The following is a 25,252-nucleotide window of genomic DNA, read 5'->3' on the forward strand; positions in this document are numbered from 1 at the left end:
AAATCCCGCTCGTCTCGGAAAATAAATGTTTAACAAATTCTATCTCCTCCAGGGATTAATCAAAGTAGCCGAAACACTTTGTGCATGCTTAAGATAAGGCCGATTTATTGGGCGACTTGTACTTCAGGAGTAACAGTTTATAGAAAGGAGACAGAGGACGATGCAAATGAAGCATCACGAGCCAAGAGGCAGACCGAAACAATGAATAACTTGAAGGGTACTCTGAAAAGCACATACCACCATCAGGATGAAAGGTCTACGTTTTGTATCCCACTGGTCAGCAGGATCTAGATCTGGACCTTCACTTAAATCAAATCGGCTTGTTCTTGTCACTAACCAACTCATCCACCAAGTTTTGTCCGAATCCGTCCATAACTTTTTGAGATATTATGCAATATATCTGTTTTAGCACCATCACTCAATGGTGAAGAATCACTAAAAAAATTATTGGATCCGGCTCTTCACCAAAATCGAATAAATTAGTCCTTGTCACACACCCAACCTGTCCACCAAGTTTCGTCCAAGTCCGTCCATAGCGTTTTGAGATATCATGCTCACAGACGGGTGAAAAATAAAAACCTCCATCCAGCTTCAGTGGCGAAGGTAATGTTATGTTTGTGGGGTAGATTGAGGAATTTCATAGTAAAGATAGGATTGTGTAGCATAGCATGGTCTATGGACGAGGAGGAGACATTTTGATTTTAATGAAGTAGGGAAAACTATGAGCTTAGGATTGTTACATGTCAGCACAAGAGGGTGGTGCTGTGTTAACTAGGTAGGGTTTGAGGCTAGTTCTCCTAGTATGTGATTGCCCCTGTGACCTTTTCCTATGTTTTTGCATTTACAAAGCCGGAAATAAAAAGTAACCACGTTTTTATGCGTACAACAACAGCAACAGAGCCAAAAATTTCCAAGCAGGCAAAAACCATGCCCCTGAGGCTTATGATTGGTCAGCGTGACGTCAAAGGGGGCTGGCCAGAGAGAAGAGGGAGAACGGGCTAGAGAGACAAGAGGGCGGTTGGAAAAATGTTCTGGCTCCTCTTGGAACGATGAAATAGCAGCGCCATTCTCGTTGTTCGTGTTGTGTGAATCTGCTTGTGTGCTGGAGCAAAACGCTAGCCATTGACTGTTTGGCTGGGTCGCGAGTTTGAGTGCTTTGAGGAGAAGCACGTCTCTTGGCCTTATCTCGGAGCCTCAGCAATCGCCTTGTTGTATGATCAAGGAGAAAGGTGGCGCCATTTGGTGTATGTGGATCTGGAGCTGAGAGGGAGTGGTGTGGCAATCTCAATTATGAGACCAACCTGTATGAGGGGGTTGAGGGCCCTGGTGGTGAAGACCATCTATGCGAAGTACCTCACGTACGTGACCACAAGGAGCAACTTGGCGACATTTTGCTGTGCATTTCTTGTGCAGTGGCTTCGAGGTTCAATGACTGAGGCTCCTAAAGGTCATCTCTGGACACAAGCGGAGTCCATCCATCCATTAGGACCATACTCTGTGCAGAGCGTTGGTGCTGCCTAATCAGTCTCCTTGGCTATTGGGCACAATTCTGGATGGATCGCCACTCCGACACAGGATACCAGCAAGCTGGCACTCATTCTGCAGACCTCGCAAGGATGACAGGCAGAGTCAACCCCACCTGGTGTTAATTCATCAGCCGAGTGGGATTTGAACTCAGGATCCTCGGATCACAAGCCCACCACCCTCACCAGTAAGCCAACATCAGGCATACAAGCTGAGCCCCAGCATAAATGGGGGATTTTTTTTTTTTTACCTTTCCCTTTGTCTGTTTTGGAGACGAAGTGGAGACGTCTCAAATTAGGATTTCGTTTCACTGCACGTTTCATTACCTCATGCTTTGATTTATTTTCATTATTACGTTTTGATTTATTTTCATTATAACTCGTTGATTTTATGTTCATTAAACCATCAGTTGTGGAATTCACTTGTGTTTGTTTGTCATTGTGGGTTCCAGGATAAACCCCTGTGCCTCCTTTCTGGTACGTGCTCCCCCGCCTTCCGTCCCGCGCGTGCCGAAATCTCCAAGGATCTCGGCTGTTCGTCTCCAAGGAAAACCGCTCGGCTATCTGTCCAGGTCGGTGTTAATCCACCAAGGACACAACAGTAATAAACCTTTAAAGTATATTTTGTATGTTGGAATGGATAGATGAAGGACAAAGTATGGCCTAAAACATTAAATGTGATCAAACTCTTAGAGCCAGCTGTATAGCGATGGAGTATAAATCAGTCTCACCTGCCATGTGGAGGGTTGTCTGGTGCTCTACGGGTAGATCCAGGAGATCCTCCTTCTGTGACCGTAAGTGCCTCTAGGGACTTCCTCTCTGGCCTCTGCTTCCCATGTCGGCCAAGCAAGGGTGAGTCAACACGCTTCCTCGGTGGATCTGTGATGAGTTAAAGATTGGAAGAGAACACAGCAGGTCACCACCAACAAAGAATGCTAAACAACCATCAGCAGTTGCACATGACTAGTTAAAATAAATTTTTATACATATTGTCAGGAATACTCAATTTTGCTCTCCTTTCTATTGTACTGCATTCCTTAAAGCAAGACAAAAGTAAAACTTTCTGAAATTAAGGATCCTTTGTTCTTTTTTGCTGTATGCAAGAAAATCTACCAACCAGTATGTTGTCAATGTATTGAAAGTCGATTTATTCCACATCCATAGATATGGGCATGTTCCAAATTGTCTCTCATAAATAGAACTGCCTTGACCCAAAGAAAAGGTTTCTGCAGTCATCACTGTAACCACAAATGTTACCACCGCTATCCTACCATCGCCCTCCTTCCCCATTTCCCCGAGTCCCACCAGCATCGTGTCTGGGAGTTGGTATTTCATCCTCGTAGCTTGGGTGCCTCTCCTTCCGATCTAAAAGCAGGAAATAGATGGTTTTCTCCTGAGTATCCCTGAAAGACAAAGGAAATTGCGAGCAAGTTGTTTGACTTGTATGTCGATGTGCCCTGAACAATAACCTGGAAGAATGGCTCAATGTTGAGCAGGCACTCATTACTCCAGTAATGATTGACGCAATCATTTCTTACTTCATAATGTCCTCAAGCAAGGGGATAGACGATGGTTCATGAAAGCTCCTCCATTAAACCTGTATAATAATCAAACTATTATTATTATTGTTATTTTGTGTAGGTACCTGTCACAGAGGAGCTGGTGGTGCAAGAGTGGGCGATCCTGGAAGCAACCAAGACTGTGCATTAATTCCAGCACATCTGGATCGAGTTCCTCAGCACCAGCCAAAGGGTGAGGAGTTATGACACGCGGAGCAACTCTCGAAACATCTGCCTCGTTACGGCCACCACTGCACCAAACATGGGAAGACAGAAGAATCTCATCACCCATGGTAACATCTGACCTTGTAAGCTCACAGACAAAATCAAAGGGTAATGAAGAGGATGAGGTACAGCAAGATGGAAGATTGCAGTCAGAAAATGTAGAGCTGGAAAGAAAGGCAAGGGTATGAGGATGAAGCAGACTTGGAGTTGGTAAGTACCGGACAACTGAGTTGAGCTGGGTAAAACAGCGAATGCGAAAAGGGAGAGATAATTAAGGAAGACTTGCATTATCTTGGGGGTGCCGCAAAACTATTGGCCATTTTTGGGATCATAAAAACTTAAATTGCAATTTCTGGATTTCGTTAATATCTGTGAAAGACACAGAACCACCCACTGCTGCAGGTAGGAATGAAACAGCCAACACTAATTTTAGCAGTGAGTGGTTCGGTGCCTTTCACAGAATGCAGCTGGAGCCGTGAAGGTGCACTTTAATATTGTTACAGTGGACCGTGAGGTGGACACGTGGTCAAATCTTCCACCTCGACGATCACCAATTTCGGGATGGGTTGTCCCCAGAGATCGTAAGCTGTCCACCGGGAAAGGTGAACAGATCTTTTCTTCGGTTTCCGACATACAAAACCTCTAACTACAGTAATTTCCCCATTTAGAATAGGATTTGGAAGCGAGCGATGTACGCCGGGGAAACATACCGCAATTTCACAACCACCTAATGATTTCACAACCTCCCAATTTTCAAAAACATAGGTTTAACTCTCACCGCAGCTATAATTGCCAAATTGTGAACCGTGCATCAGGCAGAAACTCCAGTGGTGAGAAAAGGGTTCAATAAATATTCAAAAACAAAGAGGGATGGGGAGAACAAGGAGATGGCACACGTATCACAATATTCTTCGTTATTATCCAAATCCCACATGCCTACGATATCTCGGCAGCTGACACATTATTATAAATCATTCACACCACGAGGATTGAGAAAGCACAAGGTCACAAGACAATGAAAGAAAAAAACCTGATCTGCACACGATGCCTGCAAGGGTTCAGGATTGATTGGGGGTGATGGAGAGCGAGATGGTGAGGCTTTTGGCTGGAAAGAGAGATGTACTGTATCTACTGCGGCACATTCAGGCCCCGTAGTCTCTCGGCATGCACACTTGTTTGGTGTTGTTGAGTCCCATCTCTCTCTGGGTCTGCCACGTCCACTCACTGAATCCCACGGGACATCTCTCAACACTATCCTGCTCTCTGCTCTACATCTTTTGAGCTCCTCAACCCTCAAGCTCATCACCCCTGAATTTCTCTGTACCAACTGTCTTGATCTGTCCCTGCCCATTGACTTTTCTTCCCTCGTGATGTGCCATCATTGGTTTTCTGCTGGCTTCTCAGAGCCTCTGGTCACGCCTACTGTTGTGAGCGGTTTCAAGCAGAACCAGCGGTTATCAGCTCGGCTGTAGTTCTTAACTTTGAGCATGGTCACAAGGTGTTGTCTTTGCCATCCTCAGGGAAGGGAGGTGTGAGTGGGAGGTGGAGGGGGGGAGTGAGGAGACACTTGCTGGGAGCATTCGGAGCTGGTGGAAATGGTTATTAAAACAAACATAGATTACGGCAAGAATGCGTGAAAGACTTGATGAGGAGGAATGGTGGCGAAGCTTGGAGACACATTACTGTGGCGAAGGGTCACAGTTATCATCTCCTAAACATACGATGAAACATGCTCTTTCATTTTCACACATAAACCACACACTTATGCTGAACATGTATGAATAGTATAACTGGTCCATTTTACACCCGTTACCCTCTAACAATGTTCCCACAACAATATCTTGTTCCCTACCTACATTTAAAAAAACTTTGTTAACAGTTCTGCTGCTGAAATCCTCCTCTTGCTTCACCCTTGTCTACTTTATTTAGCCTGTCCTCCTTTGGCTGCCCCCATTTGCTTGGAAGTCAGCAAACATCATTCCCACCCACAAGAAAACTTATCCTATCAACTACAGACCAGTGAGCTTACTTCCCATTAAAGGAAAAGTCATGGAATCCATCATTGCTACCAATGTCAGGTCTTTCCTGTTTTCAAATAGCCTGAACTCTGACCAAACGTTTGGATGTTGTCCTGATCACTCAACACTCGACAGGCTGCTGCTCCTCCCTCATAAATGGTTCGAGGCCCTACATTTCAAACAAGAGATTAGAACAATTTCACTGGACTTATCTCAGACATTCGGCACAGTCTGGTACTGTATCCTGCTTTGCTTGCCAAACTACCTTCCTGTGGCACGCAAGGCCATCTGAATTTCTGCCTTCCACCACTCATGCAATCAATGCATTCAACAGAGTAATGTACATACTTCTCTCCCCTAAGGATGAGGCCTCAGCATCACAGATCTCTCCGAGATTCTATGACATCGAAAGCTCTCAAAATGTTTTGAATGCCCATCATGAGGCCAAAGCACAAGGTTTGCATTGCAGGCAGGTTGGTCCCCACCCATGCTAAGCATACCTCCGTTTTCACCACCTGTCTTCTGGTTTGCCTCCCTCTGCTCTCTCAGCTCTCCGAGACTCCCCAACAACTCCAGGATGTACTCGTTATTCCAGTAACACACTCCGGATTAAATTTCAATAATGCAGGCTGACTGCACACCTCAACTCTTTTCTTCCTCACTTCTCCCATGTGTAGAACCATCTTAAAAAGGTTGTGCTATCCCACTCTCCCCCCCTCCCTCCCCCAATGTTTCAAGCAGGTGGCGCACCACCATCTCACGTCATCCCTCATCCTTACAATCTTTATTACCCCCATTAACACTTTGTAACCCAACCATCTTACTTGCAGGTTTCAGTGTTTCCTTCCCTCCTCTGTCTTCAATCATTGTTCTTTTCCTTACTTAGTGTCCAAGAGATGCTGCACTGCCCTACTGCTAGTTCATTGCCTTCATCACCTTGCACTCCCAGAAGCCTCTATCTTGGAGAGAAAAAACAAAGAGGGGGTACAATGAGGCAAAATTTTGTGTGGTAGAGTTGACCTGGGTAAAGCAGAGTGGGGAAAGGTAAAGAAAAAGTCAAAAGCTTCCTTTATTTTGAGAGAAAGTTTAAGGGGGGGGGGGGGTGTTAAAAAATGAAACATAACTAGAGAGTTTGTAGAACACGATACCCCACGCAGTGTTCAATATTAATTCGACTTTATTAAAATAATGATTTTAAAGATCGTTAACAAAAATCCAGAAGTTTAGCGTGACTAACGCAGTCTTGCACACCACCCTTATACACTGGAATAAGATGACTGAGTTTCAGTTCAGGAGATGGAGGCTTTATTGATCATTATAGAACGCAGCATCAATCAGCATAGTACAATAGCCATATCGACAGCCTCGTCTTCACCCCGATACTGCACCCTCTCGCATGCCATGCCCACTTCCCAGGAGCTGCACTAGACAGCTCCTTTTACACACACCACCCCATAAAACATGTCCAACTACTGCAAAACTGGAGGTTCTTGGAAGTATTATGAAGGCGATTTGTGTTTTACAGTGTTCAAGTTTATAATTCAATTTAAACAAGTAAAAAATACATAAAATGTCATAGCCTTCGTTGATTTAGTGATTTTTCTGTATGGAGTTAAAGGGCAAGCCCGTACAGTATTTATGCACAACTAAAATGGCCGCCAGTCTACCAGTCAACCATTTTTTTATCAAATCGCAAAATAAAGTTACTTGCACGTGCATGCCATCGTGTGCTGTGCTTGTGCTAAGTTTGAACAAAATCGGACCATGCATGTCTGAGAAATGGTTTGGGCACATTTAAGTAACAAAATGGCCACCGGTCGGCCATCTTGAACCTGATCTCGAAAAAAAACAATAGTAGGGTGAATATACTGATTCTGGCTCACTTTCCCCCCATGTTAATGAATGGGAATTCTCAGCGATTCATATTTTTTTCCCCCAAAAAATAAACCCTCTTTTTATCACAAGGTATATTTATTTGTCTCCCCTTTTAACTGAGGGGCACTTTTTTTTAAAATAACCAATGCATATTGTTTCGCTCACTCATTGAACCTATAAAGATTTGCTCAAGTCGTAAAGTCGTCGGGTGAATATACTGTGATTTGTTAAAGGTGATTCTAAAGAAATATTTAAAACATGAAAGTGAATGGAGATTTTAATATCCTCCCCTTTTAACCTAGGAGCACTTTTTTCAAATAACCGATGCATATTGTTTAGCTCACTCATTGAACCTATAAAGATTTGTTCATTCTCAAATTCCTTCAATAGTTTAATTTTCTTTGCACAATAATCCCCATCTAAAATATTTTAATATCAAACATTTGAATCTTTATATTTTTCAAGATACCCCTTTTGTGTCATTATGAAATGATAAACTTCTCTTAATGCTCTCGTCTGACTACCTCCTGAGCATCAGAATGTTATTTGCATAAGCCACGCCCACTTTCCTTAAGCCCCGCCCACTTTTGCTAAGCCCCACCCACTTTTCATGAGGTATTTTATAAGCCACGCCCACTTTTACTAAACCCCGCCCACTTTTACTAAGCCCTGCCAACTCACATCGTTTCCAGTTCATCTCCGACTCACAAAGAATTCACTAGAATATTCTAGAATGTTATGGTTTTGAAAAATTTCCCAACGAAGGCTTGCCTGGGCTTGCCCAGGGAATTTTCAAAGAATCCTCCATTTAAAAAAAAAATTCTCCATTCTAACAACATTACAACATCTGACTGTACAAAACAACATTACAACATCTGACTCACAAGGCTTGCCTGGGCTTGCCTGGGGTTGCCCAGGGAAACCAGTCTTTCTGTATAAAAGCTTCAAGCCCAGATTCCATTTTAAACATTTTTTTTTTACTTTCACTGAAAATGGAGTGCTGTGCTGACTTTGGGGTTCCTTGGAGTTGTACTACTTGTATGGAACTAAACCTTCAAGTTGATGAACTGGATTCAAACCTCTTATCTATTGAGGTAAGTTTTTATTTTCCTATTTTCAGAGTTTGATTTAAGCATAGACTCATTTAATAATTAAATCACTTAATTAATACATTATTATTTTCTCTCACAGGAAATTGTATCTGAAAATAACGATTTTGCCACAACTTGGGGTGAAATTGTTGGCTTGGTTGAAGACCTTGTGAGCAACCAACACCCACAGAACGAGCAAGACATTGAGTGGGATGATTTTGAAGTTCCTTGGAGTTCTACTACTTGTATGGAACTAAACCTTCAAGTTGATGAACTGGATTCAAACCTCTTATCTATTGAGGGAAGATTTTATTTTCCTATATGCAGAGTTTGATTGAAGCATAGACTTATTTAATAATTAAATCACTTAATTAATACATTATTGTTTTCTCTCACAGGAAATTGTATCTGAAAATACTGCTTTTGCTACAACTTGGGGCGAAATTGTTGGCTTGGTTGAAGACCTTGTGAGCGACCAAGACCCACAGAACGAGCTTGACCTTGATGGCCCAACCAAAGAGTTATACCTTGGAGACCAGCATAATCCTGAAAAAAGAGTTTTACAGCAATAGTACTCATTGTGAGTTATCAAGACAATACCCACTGAACAAGTTATACCTTGATGAGCCAGAATACAAGTTTTACCTTGAAGACTCACAAATTTAAAAAAAAATAAAAAATCAGTAAATGAGTTCTGCCTTGATGGTTTAAATAACTACCTTGGAGACTCGGGAAAAGGGTTCTGCCAAGATGGTTCTAAATATGGAACCTACCTTGGAGACTCACAAATTTCAGATATTTTGAAAAATGGGGATTTCCTTGATGATCCACAGTTATACTATGTGAGATCTATCACTGGAACCCATAAAAATTGGAAAAATGGAGTTTTCCTTGATGACCCACAGTTATACTATGTGAGATCTATCACCGAAACCCACAATATTTCTGGAAATTGTGGTTCTACCTTGGAGTCTTGGATATATGGTTATATTTTTGGAGACTTGGGGTTCTGGGTGGGGGTTCTGGCTTGATAACTGAAATGTGGGTTCTGGCTTGATAACTCACAATGTGATAAATATCTTGGAAACTCAACAAGAATGTGGTTATACCTTGGGAACTTGGAAAGTTGGGTTTATTTTGGAGACTTGAAATGTGGTTTCTACCACTCTTTGGGATCTAAACCTATTGATGTAGTTCTTTGTTTGATGGTGCTTGATGAGAGCAATATCAAGGAAGTTCTAGGAAGAAAGTGCAGGAAGGTTCTTACTCCCCCTTTCTACTTCATCAAACCTGAAAGCCTTAAAAGACAGAATTGGAAGAAGAGAAAAAAACATTAAAAATATATATTGTTATTTCTGGGAAGAAAGTGCAGGAAGGTTCTTACTCTACCTTTCTACTTCATCAAACCTGAAAGTCTTAAAAGACAGAATTGGAAGAAGAGAAAAAAAAAAAAAAACATAAAAAAATATATATTGTTGAAATACGTATTGAAAAAAAAAGACATTGTGTTGGGCGAGGGTTGGGGTTGAGATTTTGAATGTGAGGGTTGGGGGTGGCAGTTGGGATTTTGAATCTGAAGGTTGGGGTGGGGGGTTGAGATTTTGAATGTGAAGGTTGGGGTTGAGATTTTGAATGAGGGTTGGGGTTGAGATTTTGAATGTGAGGGTTGGGGTTGAGATTTTGAATGAGGGATGGGGTTGAGATTTTGAATGTGAGGGTTGGGGTTGAGATTTTGAATGTGAGGGTTGGGGGTTGAGATTTTGAATGTGAGGGTTGGGGTTGAGATTTTGAATGAGGGATGGGGTTGAGATTTTGAATGTGAGGGTTGGGGTTGAGATTTTGAATGAGGGATGGGGTTGAGATTTTGAATGTGAGGGTTGGGGTTGAGATTTTGAATGTGAGGGTTGGGGGGGAGGACACACACACACACACACACACACACACACACACACACACACACACACACACACACACACACACACACATCAACAAACAAAAGTTAAGCCTTGACTATTCAGTTGAGGATTCTGTATTTTGGGTTCACAGATCTAAGAACGTCCCCCCTTGACACGCATTATATACGGCAGATGCCACCTGTTATACACCTCGGACTTGGCCCTCGAGTGTCCACAACGGTGTATAGTAGGGGGTGTGAAGCGCCAACCCATTGCTCCCATGGGTATTATCTGCTTAATTTTGTCTTTTGTAATTCCTGTGAATAAAATGAACCTAAAATCTCTTCCCCTTCGAAATCATATACTTTATAAGTCCAAGCAACTGTATCTATCACATCAACAATTTTAAAAAGTTCATTTGTCTACCGCTTTGTATAACCCTTTTCAAAATGAGATTTCCATCTATATATTCTGACTATATCACCAACTTTGAACTTAGGTTTTCTGACATTAATCTCTTTTTCATATTTTAATTTTGTAAATGTTTCTGATGGTTTCATATTCGTTGACGTGTGAATCGTGTCATTATACTTATCCACAATATCCTGAATAAAAGACGACCATTGTTGTGAACAGAGTTGTGTGAATTTTTTATATAGTCTCTCTTTTAAGGTACTATTAAAACGTTCAATAACAACGGCTTTTCCTTTATTAAAGGTACTGTATAATGTAATAGTTATTTTTTAGAAAATTCAGAAATGTCTTGTTATAAAACTCTCTACCCTCATCAGTCCACAATTTTTTCGGTTTTCTCTTACTTTTATTAAATATCTGTTGAAAGGCAAACATAAGAGTATTACCTGTTTTGTTTTTTAAAGGGACAACCCACGCATATCTACTCCTCAAATCAATAACGGTTAAAGCATACTTGTACCCCTTATCACTAATGAGTTCAATCAAATCAGCGGACCAGATATAATAAACTTCCTTGGAATAAACCTTCCTTCTCTGAAACTTTGTGAATATTGGTTTATATAATTCATCAGCTAATGGCTCTTCAATCTTAATGACATCATTAGAGCCTATTAGTTTTTTGAATTTCCAAGTCCAAGTTTCAATTTAGCACTGATCATCATCTTCACGATGAACCTATCAACTTTTTCTCTCAAGGTTGGATTTTGTATCAGAGACAAATTATACATCATTTCTCTATCGGCTTCATGCTTTTCTTCCAAAGTTGTGGTATTCCCATAATCAATATCGTGTCTCATGCACACTTCATCAACCCTATTGATGGGCTTACTCCATGATTTAGGATTGTCTGCCTCATCTAATCTTTTATCCCAGTTTGTGCCTGGACCACAGAAAGAATACCCTGGTAGATGTAATTCCCCTGGTATTCCAGTAGTTGTAAATTTACTTCCTGATAAAAACTTTTGTATATCTCCTCCGAGTTTGTGTTTGGAGATAAATTGATTTTTTTTTTTGAACCACACACCAAACATATACGTTTTTGTATAACCCTGTTATTTTTACTTTTAAAACATGAAATTTTTTGGTATTAGTTTTCTTTTTACATTTGAGACAATAACTCATTTATTTATGAGAAAAATTCTGACAGTACGAAAACCTTTTTAGTTTCCAACATGTATATTTGAATCTTAATTTTTAAAACATAAAGAATCCTTACAAATGCCTTCACTCTCTCCTCCATTTTTTGAAGAAAAAAATGAAAAACTTTAATTAAAGTCAATATCTTGTCCTTGAAAACGATGTCAATAGTCTTGTTGAAAATATTGCTAATAGACTGGTCAATTCTTTGTTTTCCTCCTCAGTACGTTGAGATTTATTTATTTTCTGTAATACCTCCAATCTTTTTTTAATCACACTGGTTTCCATATTTTCATATATATTTATTATCGCTCTTTCCTCCCTCTCCTCCTTCTCTCTCTTCTCTCTCTTCTCCCTCTCCTCCTTCTCTCTTTTCAACTCCTTCCTCATCCCTCACGATCATTGAATTGCTTACACCCCATAGAATATTATACATATATTCATCAGGATTTCTTGTTATTCCTGTATCCAAAATATTTTTTTTTACAACAGGAAACCAATAAAATTTATTTTGAATTTCTAAAAGAGCCTTACGTTTTCTTAACTTTATAATTTTTTCATTATTTAACATTCTAATTAAATCTAAAGTTGTCAGATTATCAACATCAGCATAATGCCAATCTTTTATTGAAAATGCCTCATTCTTATGTTGTAGAACATATTTATTAAAATACCAAATACCCTTTTATTCAAGGTATGCTTGGACACAGAAATTATAATTTTCTTGAAGCCTTCTTGCTGTCATTTATGTATTAGAAATATATCACAGAATAATATTATGACACGAAACACCTCCTCATCTTCCCATAGTTAAATCATTTTGTATTTCCTTACTTATTATATATAATCCTGTTTTTTTTCTGTTTTCATGATATAAACTAGGGCAAAACCATTATTATATTTACCCTAATTAAATTATTTTATTTGTTGTTTACTAATCGTGCTTCCACAATACTCATTCTCAATACCAAGTAGATAATATTCTTCCTTACGAGACTGATTTAATTGTTCCAGGTCTTCTAGGTCAATTTTAAATGACCAATTATACCCTAAATCATTCATATCATACACCCATTGTTCTAGTCTCATACAACCGATACGCCCTTCTTTATAAAAATTTCTTTTAATTTGAACTGTGAATTCTGTATGACCTGGAGATAAAATCAACACTTCTGTATCTTTGGAATACACGGCCGTTTTATTTAAGGATATATATATATATATATATATATATATATATATATATATATATATATATATATATATATATGTATTGTGATAAATCACTTAATCTCACCAAGTCATTCGCGTCAGTCGGGCTTGGATAATTTTTTTTAACTTATGAGCATTTTTCGTATTAATATTTTTTGTTATATTATATTTCTGTTGCTCAGCCTGTGCCTTTGTGTAATAACTTGATAAATCAATATCCAGTTATTGGGATACACCAAAGATAGAACCATCTTGACCAACATAAGTCATTTATATTAGATTAAAAATAATGTCATTAAAATTTTTTATTTTTGTTGAGTTGAAACAACACATATAGACATAATTGACCACAACACTTGGAATTTAATTCTTGGACTTGAAATGTTTGATAAACACCATTCTGTAAGAATTTTATGACTTCAACAGGTGATGGAAGACCGAAACTATCAAAATAATATTTATCTTGACTATTAAAAACACAAACCCAATGAGAACCGTTCCCATTATTACCTTCTCAGTTCATAATAATATTCTTTGTATGTTTAGGCACGTTTGTTAATTCATCTCTCATACAAATAACCACATTATGAATTTTTAATTTCTTACAATATTTGACAAGTTGCAAAATTGATGTTGTATTCTTTCCAAATTCTTTAAACCACTCATCAATGCTCATTTATTTATAAGAAAGATATAATCCATTACCCCTTTTAGTTAATTTTACACCTGCTTGTGCGATAGAAGAAAGCATATCTCCAACTAACAATCTCGCTTTATCAGGCAGACCTTCAAGTTTTTCAGCAAAATCTACAATTACACCACTTCCACTAATTTATTTCTCCAACTCTTTGTTATGTCTTTCCAATTATTTTTGAGCCCGGAGTTGAGCCTTCCTTTCGTTGGCAGTTTCCACCACCGTTGAAATACCACCCGTGAATGCTCCAACCGCACTTAAACCAGCAAATAAAGGAATTAGAAATGGGAGAAATCCTCCACTCGTCTCTCTTATAGAATATTTTTTCAACATTGGTTTTTTCCTTTTAATTTTAAGTGAGCCAGTATCGTTCAAGATTTTAACCTGTTCTCTTGTGAGCAAAACATCAATTCTTACTGCTCCTTTTCTCTGAATTGTATTAACGTTAATCGTACAAGGCTTTTGATTTTGAACACAAGATGATAGTTTATGAAGATTGATTTGATTAACATATACCCCAGTTGGTACTTTACCACTCATTTATTTAACAAAAAATTCCGTGAGACTAATCATAACACCATTATCTGTATTAATATGCAATTCTGTTTCTTCCAAAAGCAAACAATATGTATCAACTTCTTCACTCTCTCCTCTTTCAATGTATAAGTATCCACTCAATTAGACTTTATAGTTTCCTTTTGAGCACTGAGGTCAAACGCATAGATTGTATACAAACTTTTAAATGTTGTCATATCCAAAATAGGTTCTTTATTTCCATTACTTTCACACACCTTTTGGTAAGACTTGTATGCTTCAGCAAAATCATTTTTTTCCCAATTAATTTCCAATCTATCTCGTGGATAAAATGTTCCATCCAGAGAAACACGAAGTTGTTTCACCTTTGCATTATCACTCAATGCATTATTCTTATCAGTCGCAGTATCACCATCTGGTTTTTTTTTTTAAATGATCCACAGATATCGTGGCTTTCCTTCCAGAACACCAAAATTCCACGTGTAAGTGGTTTGATTTAGTTTAACGTGTTGACATCTTCTTTTGAGGTATGATACAATGAGTGGTTTCTTTGAATTAAGTCTTCTGTTCAACATCTCTTCTGTTTTAAGATTAGGAGTATATTCACTGATATACCAACTTATTCCATCAATTACAAATTTATTCTGATCACCAAAAGCACGAGCAACACCAAAAAGTAATCTATTTTCATCATCATTCCTTTTGGTTGAAATCTAATTTTAAGACCATACAGAACTTTTATCATGATCACAAAATCCAAAGATACCTTTAAGAGGAACTGCAACAGTAAAACTATTAACTGCTTTTGTATCATCAGTATACGTTCCTTTCCTTTGAGTATATCCAGGTTCTGTGGTTGTTCCCGTTGACATATCAGGAATAAAACCTTCAACAACCCCCTTTCCCATTCTATCACTGAATGTACATAGTGTAAATTTCATCATTTCAGATACAGCAGAGACATAATCAACCGCTTCAACTTCTTGTGTTCCAATGTACAAACGAACACTATCAAACATTTTCCAGAAGAAATCATTTACGAGTGTAGCGTTTGTGTTATTCCCAGCCTTAGTCAATGTAAATTTACACAACAAGAAACTTTCGGATAGATTCAAAGAAGTTTGTTGATTATTTATTTCAAAACCTTTTGTACCATTTGCGTTCCAGTCTGTTCCAGTTATTGCATTTACCTTGAAGTAATCTTTTTTAGTGGAGTTTGAGATGATAATAGTATCATCCAAATCATAGATACTATCAATTGCTTCCATACTTGTATTTATTTAGGAAAAAGATGTTAAAACTTTTGAAACCCTGACCCAAGTATTTGAATTATTTTCTGTCGTTCTTGGGGGTACAACTGAGTTTTGCCTTTCTTAATTTCTTTCATTGCTTGTAATTTATGAGATTCCTTTTGGGCATCTTTTATTTTACATCTTTTTTTTTTGGGCATCTTTTACAGCACCTGCAATATTGCCCACAGCAGAAACAGTTGAACCAATTCGGTCTTTATGTTTAAGAATAGTTGAACCGATACCCATTAGAGTATCAATTATCCAATCTCCTCTAAACTGATGTCCGACACCCCTTTTTCTCTTAAGGCCCAGTCACACCTTGACGTTTTAGCCAACGTATGCAGATTTTTGAATTTTTTTTCTAAAACGCTGGCACACGTTGAATACGTTATGGGTAAGTTTTGATAATATTGAGAGCACGCTGAAAAACACTGCCATATGTCGTTGTACGTTGGCTTTAAACGTTGTACTTTTTGGTTGTCCTCAAATTTTTTCATGCTTGAAATTTCACGACGTATGCCGGCGTATGACTCACACGTTCCGCTACGCTGGCCACAAGTTGTATGCACGGTCTGCGATCATTGACAGACATCAACACATGCTACTTGTAAGTTAATCATAAGTTGAGACACGCCGAGGTAATGTTTAGCTTACCCGAAACTTATTTCTAACCTATGATTAACGTGTTGTTGGCACGTTACGCGATCGTTGCCACACATCGACAGACGTTACTTTTAAGTTACTCATAGGCTGAAAGACGTCGGTATAATGGATCGTCCTTGCGTCAGCGTCCACGGCCACGGCCAGGACACTTATTTGCAGCATTCTTCAAACTTTTCTTCGGCATGACGAGGATGTTCACACTTCGATGTCTAGCTTGGCTATGATTCCAATTGTCCATCGGCAGCGTCTATTTAAAATAGTCGAGTTTGAGCGTTTTAACACGTTCAGAAGAAACGCTTCAAATTTCCAAACCCCAGCGTCAAAAAACAAAGGCGAGTGACAGCAATTTAAATCGTTCATTGTAAACAATGAAAATAGCTGAATGGTACCGTTTAAAAGTCGTTGGGTGTAAAAAAATCCAATTGTTGAGCGCAAGTGTCTACTTTCAATAGTGGGGTTTGAGCGATTTAGCACGTTCAATAGAAACGATTAAAATTTCCGAGTGCCAGCGTCAAAAAACAAAGGCGAGTGACAGCAATTTAAATCGTTCATTGTAAACAATGAAAATAGCTGAGTGGTACCGTTTAAAAGTCGTTGAGTGTAAAAAAAAATCCAATTGTTGAGCACAAGCGTCTACTTTCAATAGTGGAGATGCAGCCATTTAAATCGTTGAGTGGCAGCCTATGAATAGCAAACCCCACATCACCGGCAAAGATAAACTGCCGCACAATATGGATAAGTTCGGCTATCGTTGGGCATAGTTTGTGAACGCCGGCTTCACGATAATTATTCATTGGTATATCGTATCTATAAGTAATCAAAGCGCTCTATGCACATTATTAGTTCATTGCGCATTTGTCCAACCCGTTATGAATAGACCTAAATCATAAAAACAAGCTATAGCTCATTGTTGAAAAAGCCCCATAAAAAAATTAGTCGCGAAGAACTTCGAACAATGGTGAAAAGATGTCTCCTACCCGTGGACACGCGGACGCAAGGAGGATCCATCATAACCCACACCCTCCCCCTCACACTCACCTACTACTGACAACATGAACAAACTACTACTAATACTAATACTGATACTGATACTGTTACTGCTGACATGGACATCGACTCAAAAAGGACTCGAAAACACCGTTGGGTTCCCCTTTTATGAGCAGCATTTTTATATACCAATTCCCAAAACCGCTGGTAACATGTCTTTAAATGGCAGTTGTAAGCTAGAAACACGTTAATTTTTTTTTTTTTGTCGACCGGAAGACGTCATTGGAATACATCTACATACGTCGATGTGTGTTGGGACTACGTAAAGAATTGGTTCAAAGCACGTCAAACATAAGTTAGAAATAAGTTTCGCGTAAAAAAAGACATTACCGCGACGTGTTTCGACTTATGAGTGGCTTATAAGTAGCCTTTGTGGACGTGTGTAAGCGTCCACATGTCATGTGTAAAACTTATCCCCATCGCATGCGGAACGTGTGTCATACGCCGAGTACGTCGTAAAATTTTGAACATGTTTAAAATTTCTTGACGTACTCTACTTACTACGACGTATGATAGCGTACTTTAGCATTCTACTCACGTATACCAAACTTACTCATACCGTATTTGACGTGCCCCAACGTTTCAGACACATTTTTCTTAGGTCGGCATACGCTGGCAAGATTGCCAAGGTGTGACCGCGATGTTGACACTTCCATTTCTACGGCAGTTATGATTTGAATCGTTGTGCGTCAGCCTTTTAATAGGCTACGTCATGACATCGTCGGCGATGCGTGCAACGCGCTATGCCTAAGTTAAACTATCGTTGGGCATCGGTTATGTAGGCCGACAACAGGTTCAGCATTCGTTGGTATAAGTTATCTATAACACAACGAAACGTTCTGTGTCCGTTACCAATGCGTTATACATAAGACCAAGTCGCTATGAATACGTCCGAATCTTTAAAAAAAAACATCAAAAGTTCAACGTAAGCTGACGTTTTACATACATTTTAATACGTTGCCATCGCTGGCTAAAACGTCAAGGTGTGACCGGGCCTTTAGGTTTATAGTATCCTCCACCAAGATACATTCCTTCACCCTTGTAGTATGGGGAAAGGAACATCCCATCCCCTGTAATTATTTTATATTTTCTCAACTCATGTTTCCTCACAATAACCATCATATTTATTTCTTGGAAAACTTCACGTTGGTGAATTCTGATGGATATAACGTCTCCATGAAAAGAAATCATACGATTATCTTGGTCGGTTATCCTAAAATTTACTGTGTATGGTTTATCCTGACAGAGGGAGATAAACCAGATTTTTGGGTTCCATATTGAATTTATAACCAATTGGGCTTGAGTATGCGCTGAATAAAATATTGTATTTGTTTTTATTCCATCATTATAAGCACCATCAATCAAATCACAGTGAATTAATTCCGAATTTATTCCTGAGGATATTTGAATGACATTATCACTGTAAAACGTCCCATTAATTTCAATCCTTTTGAGGAGAAACCCAATAACTCTCTAAATTAATTATCAATTGTGAAATCAACCTTGTAGTTATTTTTAAGTTTAATCGTTGATTTTGAAGTATGTTTTTGAATATCTATAACAATATTTTTTTGGTTCATCACCCTGTTCTTTCATAAGACGAACAATTTCGGAAGATATTTGAGAAATCTCATATGATCCGAGTGAGACTGTTATCGTTTTGTATCCACTTCCCGGATTATAACTAAACTGGTCATTTTTCTCAGTTTTATTAAATAAGGTATTATAAGTTTCCATGGACAATAAAGATGCCTCATATTCTTTTGTTGTGTCAAGTTGTTGTGGGTATGGGAATGAAGATGTGTGGTCACTTGTGAAATTAAAACTCAGGATTGTGCTTCTCATCTTATTTAATATGAGATAGAATGTCTTTATATTGATATTTATTAATTATTTTCATGTTCATCAACTGATCTAAAATGGCTGATGCTTCATTAAAACAATTGTTATTTCCAGCCTTCTTACTACCGAACAACAAAAGCAGTCTATTAACTAATTGTGATGGGTCATTTGGAAGAAAACTAACACCTGAACCAAGGACACTTGAAGCCTGAATAATGTGTTTCTCCTTCTCATTCTTGCTACGTTTACTAGAAAGACTAACCATATAATTAACAGAGTTCAGCAGATCAATATATACTCTATCATCATTATTTTTCATATCCAATGGTTTATCAAAATACTTTGATTCACCCCTCATAGTTGAAGCTTCTCTTCCATCCTTTGTGAGAAGAAACATTAACTGGGGGTTAATTTAGCAGGGGGTTGAGCAGAACTCAAGAGCCTTAATTCATCATTAAATATCAATACCTTTTCTTGAACAAGATGAAATATTGCTAGTTGTTCTGTTGGAATGAGTCCTGCTTTGGTTTTTGATTCTGCTGAATATTCATTGTTTTGAAGAGCATTCACAATATAATCAGCGGGTTGATTTTTCTCTTCCAGTTGTTGAAACAATCCCTTATCATCATATTCTAATTCTCCTATATGCTCTAATTCTTCCTCCGTCATTTGACCGAAATATTTTATAGTTTGAAGTTTTTTAGGAGTATATTCCATTGTGGGAACTGTGGAAACATCTATAATTTTTTCTTTGGAAGTTTTTAAAAGTGGTTTTAAAAATTTTGGTTGGGAATTCTTTCAAAGAAACTTGCTCTCCCTCATGCACAGATTTATCCCCTCTCGTGTTCAGTTGTCTTACCCTTCCTCCCGCCCTTGGTTTACTGAAGCTTGTGGCGAGGCAGTTGTCCTGAAACAACTTGCCTTTGCCTCATGGAAAGCAAACCCAACTGAGGGCAATCTCAGTTCTTTCCACAAAGCTCGGAACAAGTGTGTAGCTACCCTCAGGAGAGCCAGAAAACAACATCTTTCTCATCTCAAGTCTGAACTCTCAAACCTCTCTCCCTCCTCAAAATCCTGGTGGCGTTTAATCAAATCTGTTTCTGGTGTATGTTCCCCCTCCATCCCCTCCCTTACCTCAAATGGCCGCACTGCTGATTCCACACGTGATAAAGCTGAATGTCTAAACTCGGTGTTTGCAGCTAAATCTTGTGTCCCAAACCCATCACTATCTCTACCCACTTTACCCAGTCGCACCCAACTGTCCCTGGACTCTGTATCCTTTTCTCCTGACAAGGTGGAGAGCTTGCTTTCAAACCTCGAGTCAGATTCTGCAACCGGTCCAGACGGCATCAGCCCACGTGTCCTCAAAGCCTGCTCTTCTGCTCTTGCTCACCCTCTCTCTGTTCTATTCACCCTCTCATTTTCCCAAGGTCATCTGCCATCTGCTTGGAAATCTGCTAACATCACTGCCCTGCATAAAAAAGGTGCAAAAACAGATCCCTGTAACTATAGACCAATCAGCCTTCTCCCAATCATCAGCAAGGTTATGGAATCCATCATCACTTCAGACATGAAATCCTTCCTCTTCTCCAATGGCTTGATTTCCAATCATCAATTTGGTTTCAGACCAGGTCACTCTACCCTAGATATGTTGCTACTGCTCTCCCATCAATGGATGGAGGTCCTCAATGCCAGACAGGAAATCCGAGCCGTATCCCTGGACATATCACGTGCTTTTGACACAGTCTGGCACCCTGCCCTACTCACCAAACTCTCTTCCCATGGTATTCAAGGCCATCTCCACTCATGGCTCGCAGACTTCCTCTCCTGTCGCAGTCAACGTGTGGCCCTAAATGGAGTTCTTTCATCCCCTCTTCCTGTGCAGGCTGGAGTTCCTCAAGGTAGCGTTCTGGGCCCTGTTCTTTTTCTGGTTTTCATCAATGATCTCTCGGACTCTCTGGAAAATCCTCTATTTCTCTTTGCCGATGACTCAACCCTCTGCCGTACCATCTGTCATCCCTCAGACCGGCAAGCAGCAGCTTCTTCGCTCACTGCAGATCTGGATAAAATCACAAACTGGTCCAACACGTGGAACATGTCTTTCAATCCAGACAAATCTCACACTCTCACTATGTCTCTTCGAAAGGACCGTTTACAAAACCCCCCATCCACTTTCTCAACAATCCTCTGGAAGAAGTCTTTTCTTTCAAGCTTCTGGGTCTCACTATCTGCCATGACCTTTCCTGGGAAAGTCACATTTCCAACCTTGCCTCAAAAGCCAGTCGCCGACTGGGAATCCTCCGTCGTGCAAAGTCCTTCCTCGGCCCTCTTGAGCTCCTGACCACTTACAAAGCTTTTGTCCGTAGCCTGATGGAGTACTGCTCTCCCCTCTGGGCTGGTGCTCCTGCCTCCCACCTTTCTCGACTTCACGCTGTCGAAACCAGGGCTTTTAAGATCATTGGCATCTCCCGCAATGAAGCTGAGTCTTTGGGCCTCTCACTCAATCACCGCAGGTTGGTCGGTGGTCTTTCTGTCTTCTACCCACTCCTCTCCAGCCTTGAACCCCCTGCTCTCTCTGCGATTTGTCCCAACCACATTTCCACAGGGCGCTCAAGGTCCGCCAACAACCCCCTTCTGGTAAAACTACCAAAATCACGAATCACTGCTCATCTTCACTCTTTCATTCCTCTTTTTTCCCGCCTTTGGAATAAACTTCCTCACTCTATTCTTTCCCATTCTTCCCTTCAGGCTTTCAAAACAGCTGTTCACCACCACCTCTTATCTTCCCCCATCCAAATCCTCGATCTTTTCTACCCCCGATAATCCACCCAAGCCCACTTCCTTCAATTCTCCTGCTTTCCTTCCTGAAAGTCCCTTTAATGTCCATCTTCCCCTCGCCATGTTCCCCGTCCCATCCCCATCCCTCTCCCTTCCACAGTTCACCTGTGTCTGTTCCCCAATGTTTTGTCCCTTCCACTCCCGCCCCTCTTGTCTCATGCCTCCTTGCTGTGAGTTGTGTGTTAGCTCTCATACGAGCCTCGACCAAGGTATACAAAAAAAAAAAAAAAAAAAAAAAAAAAATTTTCGTTTTCTTTCAAATGCTTCTTCACCCGTTAGTTTCTGTCTGCGTTTCTTCTTTATGTCTTCCTGTTGTTTTACAACTTTTGAAACCAACTCTTGATGTTCCTTAAATCTTCTTGCTCTTTCTTTCGCATCCATTTATTTAATGGAAAATATCATTTAATATCTCATCTTGTTTCACAACAATATATTTATATTTTTCAGTCGTGTGCTTCATGTAATCCCCAAATTCCTTTTTACTATATAATGTAGAATAATTATCTCTCCAAAAATTGTTTATATCAATTGAATTTAACTTGAATAAAATAAAAGTATTAGCCTTGTTTCTGATGGAACGACGAGGAAGTTGAAAGTACGATTGACTAAGATAAATACAATTACAAGAAGAATGTCTCCCTCTTGTGAAGTTGCTGTCCATTACCGTTTGATTTCTCTCATTAACACAATCATCAAAGATAACGAGGTTCTTTTTTGATTTATCCAACTCTTGGAGAGACGGTATATCATCCGTATTATCACTAAGAATACAAGTTATCGGTTTTGATTTCTTTTTACATCTCTGTGCATCACAAAATAGTTGTATTATATCTTCAATGATATAATCATTTCGGTTTTTTTGAAGTTTAAATAAACCGATTATATCTTCTTTTTGAAGACCAGCATTAAAACCTTGTGAGAGTAGTTGATACTCTGGTTGAAAAGTCGACTTTGTGAAAATTATTAAATTATCATAATATAAAAAGTTGGGAGTCAGGAGCATCTTCAAAATAAGCAGGTTTTTCTGCATCCGCTTGAATCAACTATGAGACATCTTAATGAATTTGGGAGATTTTTATGGTTGTTAAATTTTATCTTATTTTCCCAAATGGGTAAAAAATCATTCATTTATATATTTGGAAAACAGGTTATTTCATTTATTATTGGCTTTTTTGGAAACTCTATATTTTATCCTGAGTTTGGGTTTAATTTCAAGATAATCCATTATTTTATTTTAACAATATCTTGTGTTGATATTTCCCTGAAAATGACAATCGTGAATAATATATAACAACAATCCTTTGAACATTTCTCTAATACGTTCAGTTTCTTCCCTTGTAAGGAAAGGTGTGTTATCACCCTCATACTTTACAATCATTTCTCGAATCAATCTTGTCAAGTAATTCATTTTTGGTGTAAATCTAAAAGAATTATTTTCCTTTTTATATTTTTTATTATCATTAATTAGATGATAACCACAGAATATACATTGTTCATAGGCTTTTGACTCTGTGTTTAATCCCACTCTATCACACGGAGGACAATTCTCAAATTTGTCAGATGGAGAATCAGGGAAGTCTAGCATATTTATAAAGTAAAACTTTACTTTAACTAAAGTTCATCTTCAGAATTATCTATAAAACTATCATAATCGCTCTCATAATATTCAAAATCTTCAGTTGAATATTGACTCATATTTAATTAGTAGAAATAACATTACCATCGATATCTATATACTTTTTTCATTACCAGATTCAACTACAACATTTTTTATATTAAAGGTAATTTTAAAATGATCCTGAACTACTATCGAACGAAATGTCATTTCATCTGATATATTAACATCCTTTATTTCATCAGGGTTTACATCTTTAGGGTTGTTGAAAATAATACAAATTTCTCCTTGCATATTACAGATGGTCTTATCTTTTCTTTCTAAAGCTTCATCCATAAGGTTTTTATTTTTTGATACTTTTTCTTGTTTCATTGCCTTTTCTAGTTTTTAATATATTACCAGAGGAGAAATTTTGTTAGAGATACTTTAATTGATGTTCTTCCAGGTATACTAAAAGCCCTTCCACTGAAGGAAATTGAAGAACTCATCTTATCCACCATAATTGTTTTTATCCAATGGTTGTTATATTTATCTTTGTTCAATTTTACATCCTTGACATATTTCTCAATATCTTTTACAAATGAAGAGATTGATTGAAACTTGTCTTTTGTGTCTTGAAATATTGTATTTATTAAGTGAAAAAAGTTGGAGGATAAAATGGTTTTAAGCACAGATTCACCTCGAAATTAAACGAAATGTTCATCAAGAAAATTTTAGTTTAAGCAAAGTTTTATGATATAAATATGGTGAATACAACATAAGCAATGTTTGTAATCACGAATATAAACATTATAAAAAAAACACCTTTGAACCAACAAACACACATTTAATCTATTTCATCAAATATCTCCTCTTGATTTGGAAAGAAAACATTGTGATATCTGCTCAAAGGATGTTTTGAACAGTAGTTATAAGAATCACCTTCAATCACAAAAACACATGAAAAATGAGTTTAAAGTAAAGGGAGACGATTATATTGAAAACACTGATGGGGCATTTAAAGGGCATATAAAATAAGGATTTTTCAATTTGGAGAACCCGGTCCATCATCAATAGCTGAATCAATTGAAATAGTGAAACCTGATGTTGAAAAAGTTACTAAAAAGACATTAAAAGAAATGAAAACTTTAAAGTTTTATATGGGAGTGAAAATGAATATGAAAAGACAAGATGAAGAACAAACTCCTTATATGAGAACAGATCTTCATTTTATAACATAATTTCAAGATTTTTTGAATAGTGGGGTTTATGAAGAACTATCAAGACAAGAGGAGGATGTTGAAAATACAGTGGTAGGAAGTGGATTTAATATTTAAAAAATCATCTTTTCAGATATACACATTCTAAAATCAAACCCTCTTAAAGCTTCTTCTTATATTGAATTACCAAAAGAAATAAAACTAAAGAAGGTAGTTGTTAATATTAAGAACAATTATAATAAATGTGTTCTCTGGTCTGTTCTTGCTCACTTACATCCACCAAATTATAATTCAGAAAGAGTAAAACAATATATGAAATATGAGAATACCTTGGACATTAAAGATTTTAAATTCCCAATGCCACTAACAGATATTCCTAAATTTGAGAAAAAGAATAATCTTTCTATTAATATATATGGATTAACGGATACAAACAAAGTTCAAATATTAAAAATTTCAAACAACTATAAAAATGAAGAAACACACATTTATCTTTTATATTTTAGTGTTGGAAAGAAT

The 25,252-nt window shown here is 38.2% G+C and overlaps 1 protein-coding gene across 1 annotated transcript in view; it reads right to left on the bottom strand.

Annotated features, from left to right (window-relative positions):
• LOC147013525 (serine/threonine-protein kinase BRSK2-like) overlaps window positions 1-25,252 on the bottom strand; it is a 102,485-nt gene that overhangs the window by 58,930 nt on the left and 18,303 nt on the right. The window contains exons 10-12 of the mRNA XM_085855389.1: window positions 3,169-3,333; window positions 2,829-2,926; window positions 2,255-2,402 (exon numbers count right to left, since the gene is read on the bottom strand). Coding sequence (XP_085711515.1) covers window positions 2,255-2,402; window positions 2,829-2,926; window positions 3,169-3,333 — 411 coding nt within the window. The remainder of the gene's footprint in view (window positions 1-2,254; window positions 2,403-2,828; window positions 2,927-3,168; window positions 3,334-25,252) is intronic.

Source organism: Eptatretus burgeri, chromosome 14, assembly GCF_056783735.1.
Source record: "Eptatretus burgeri isolate ZD-2024b chromosome 14, Ebu_testis_v1, whole genome shotgun sequence".
Lineage (NCBI taxonomy): Eukaryota > Metazoa > Chordata > Myxini > Myxiniformes > Myxinidae > Eptatretus > Eptatretus burgeri.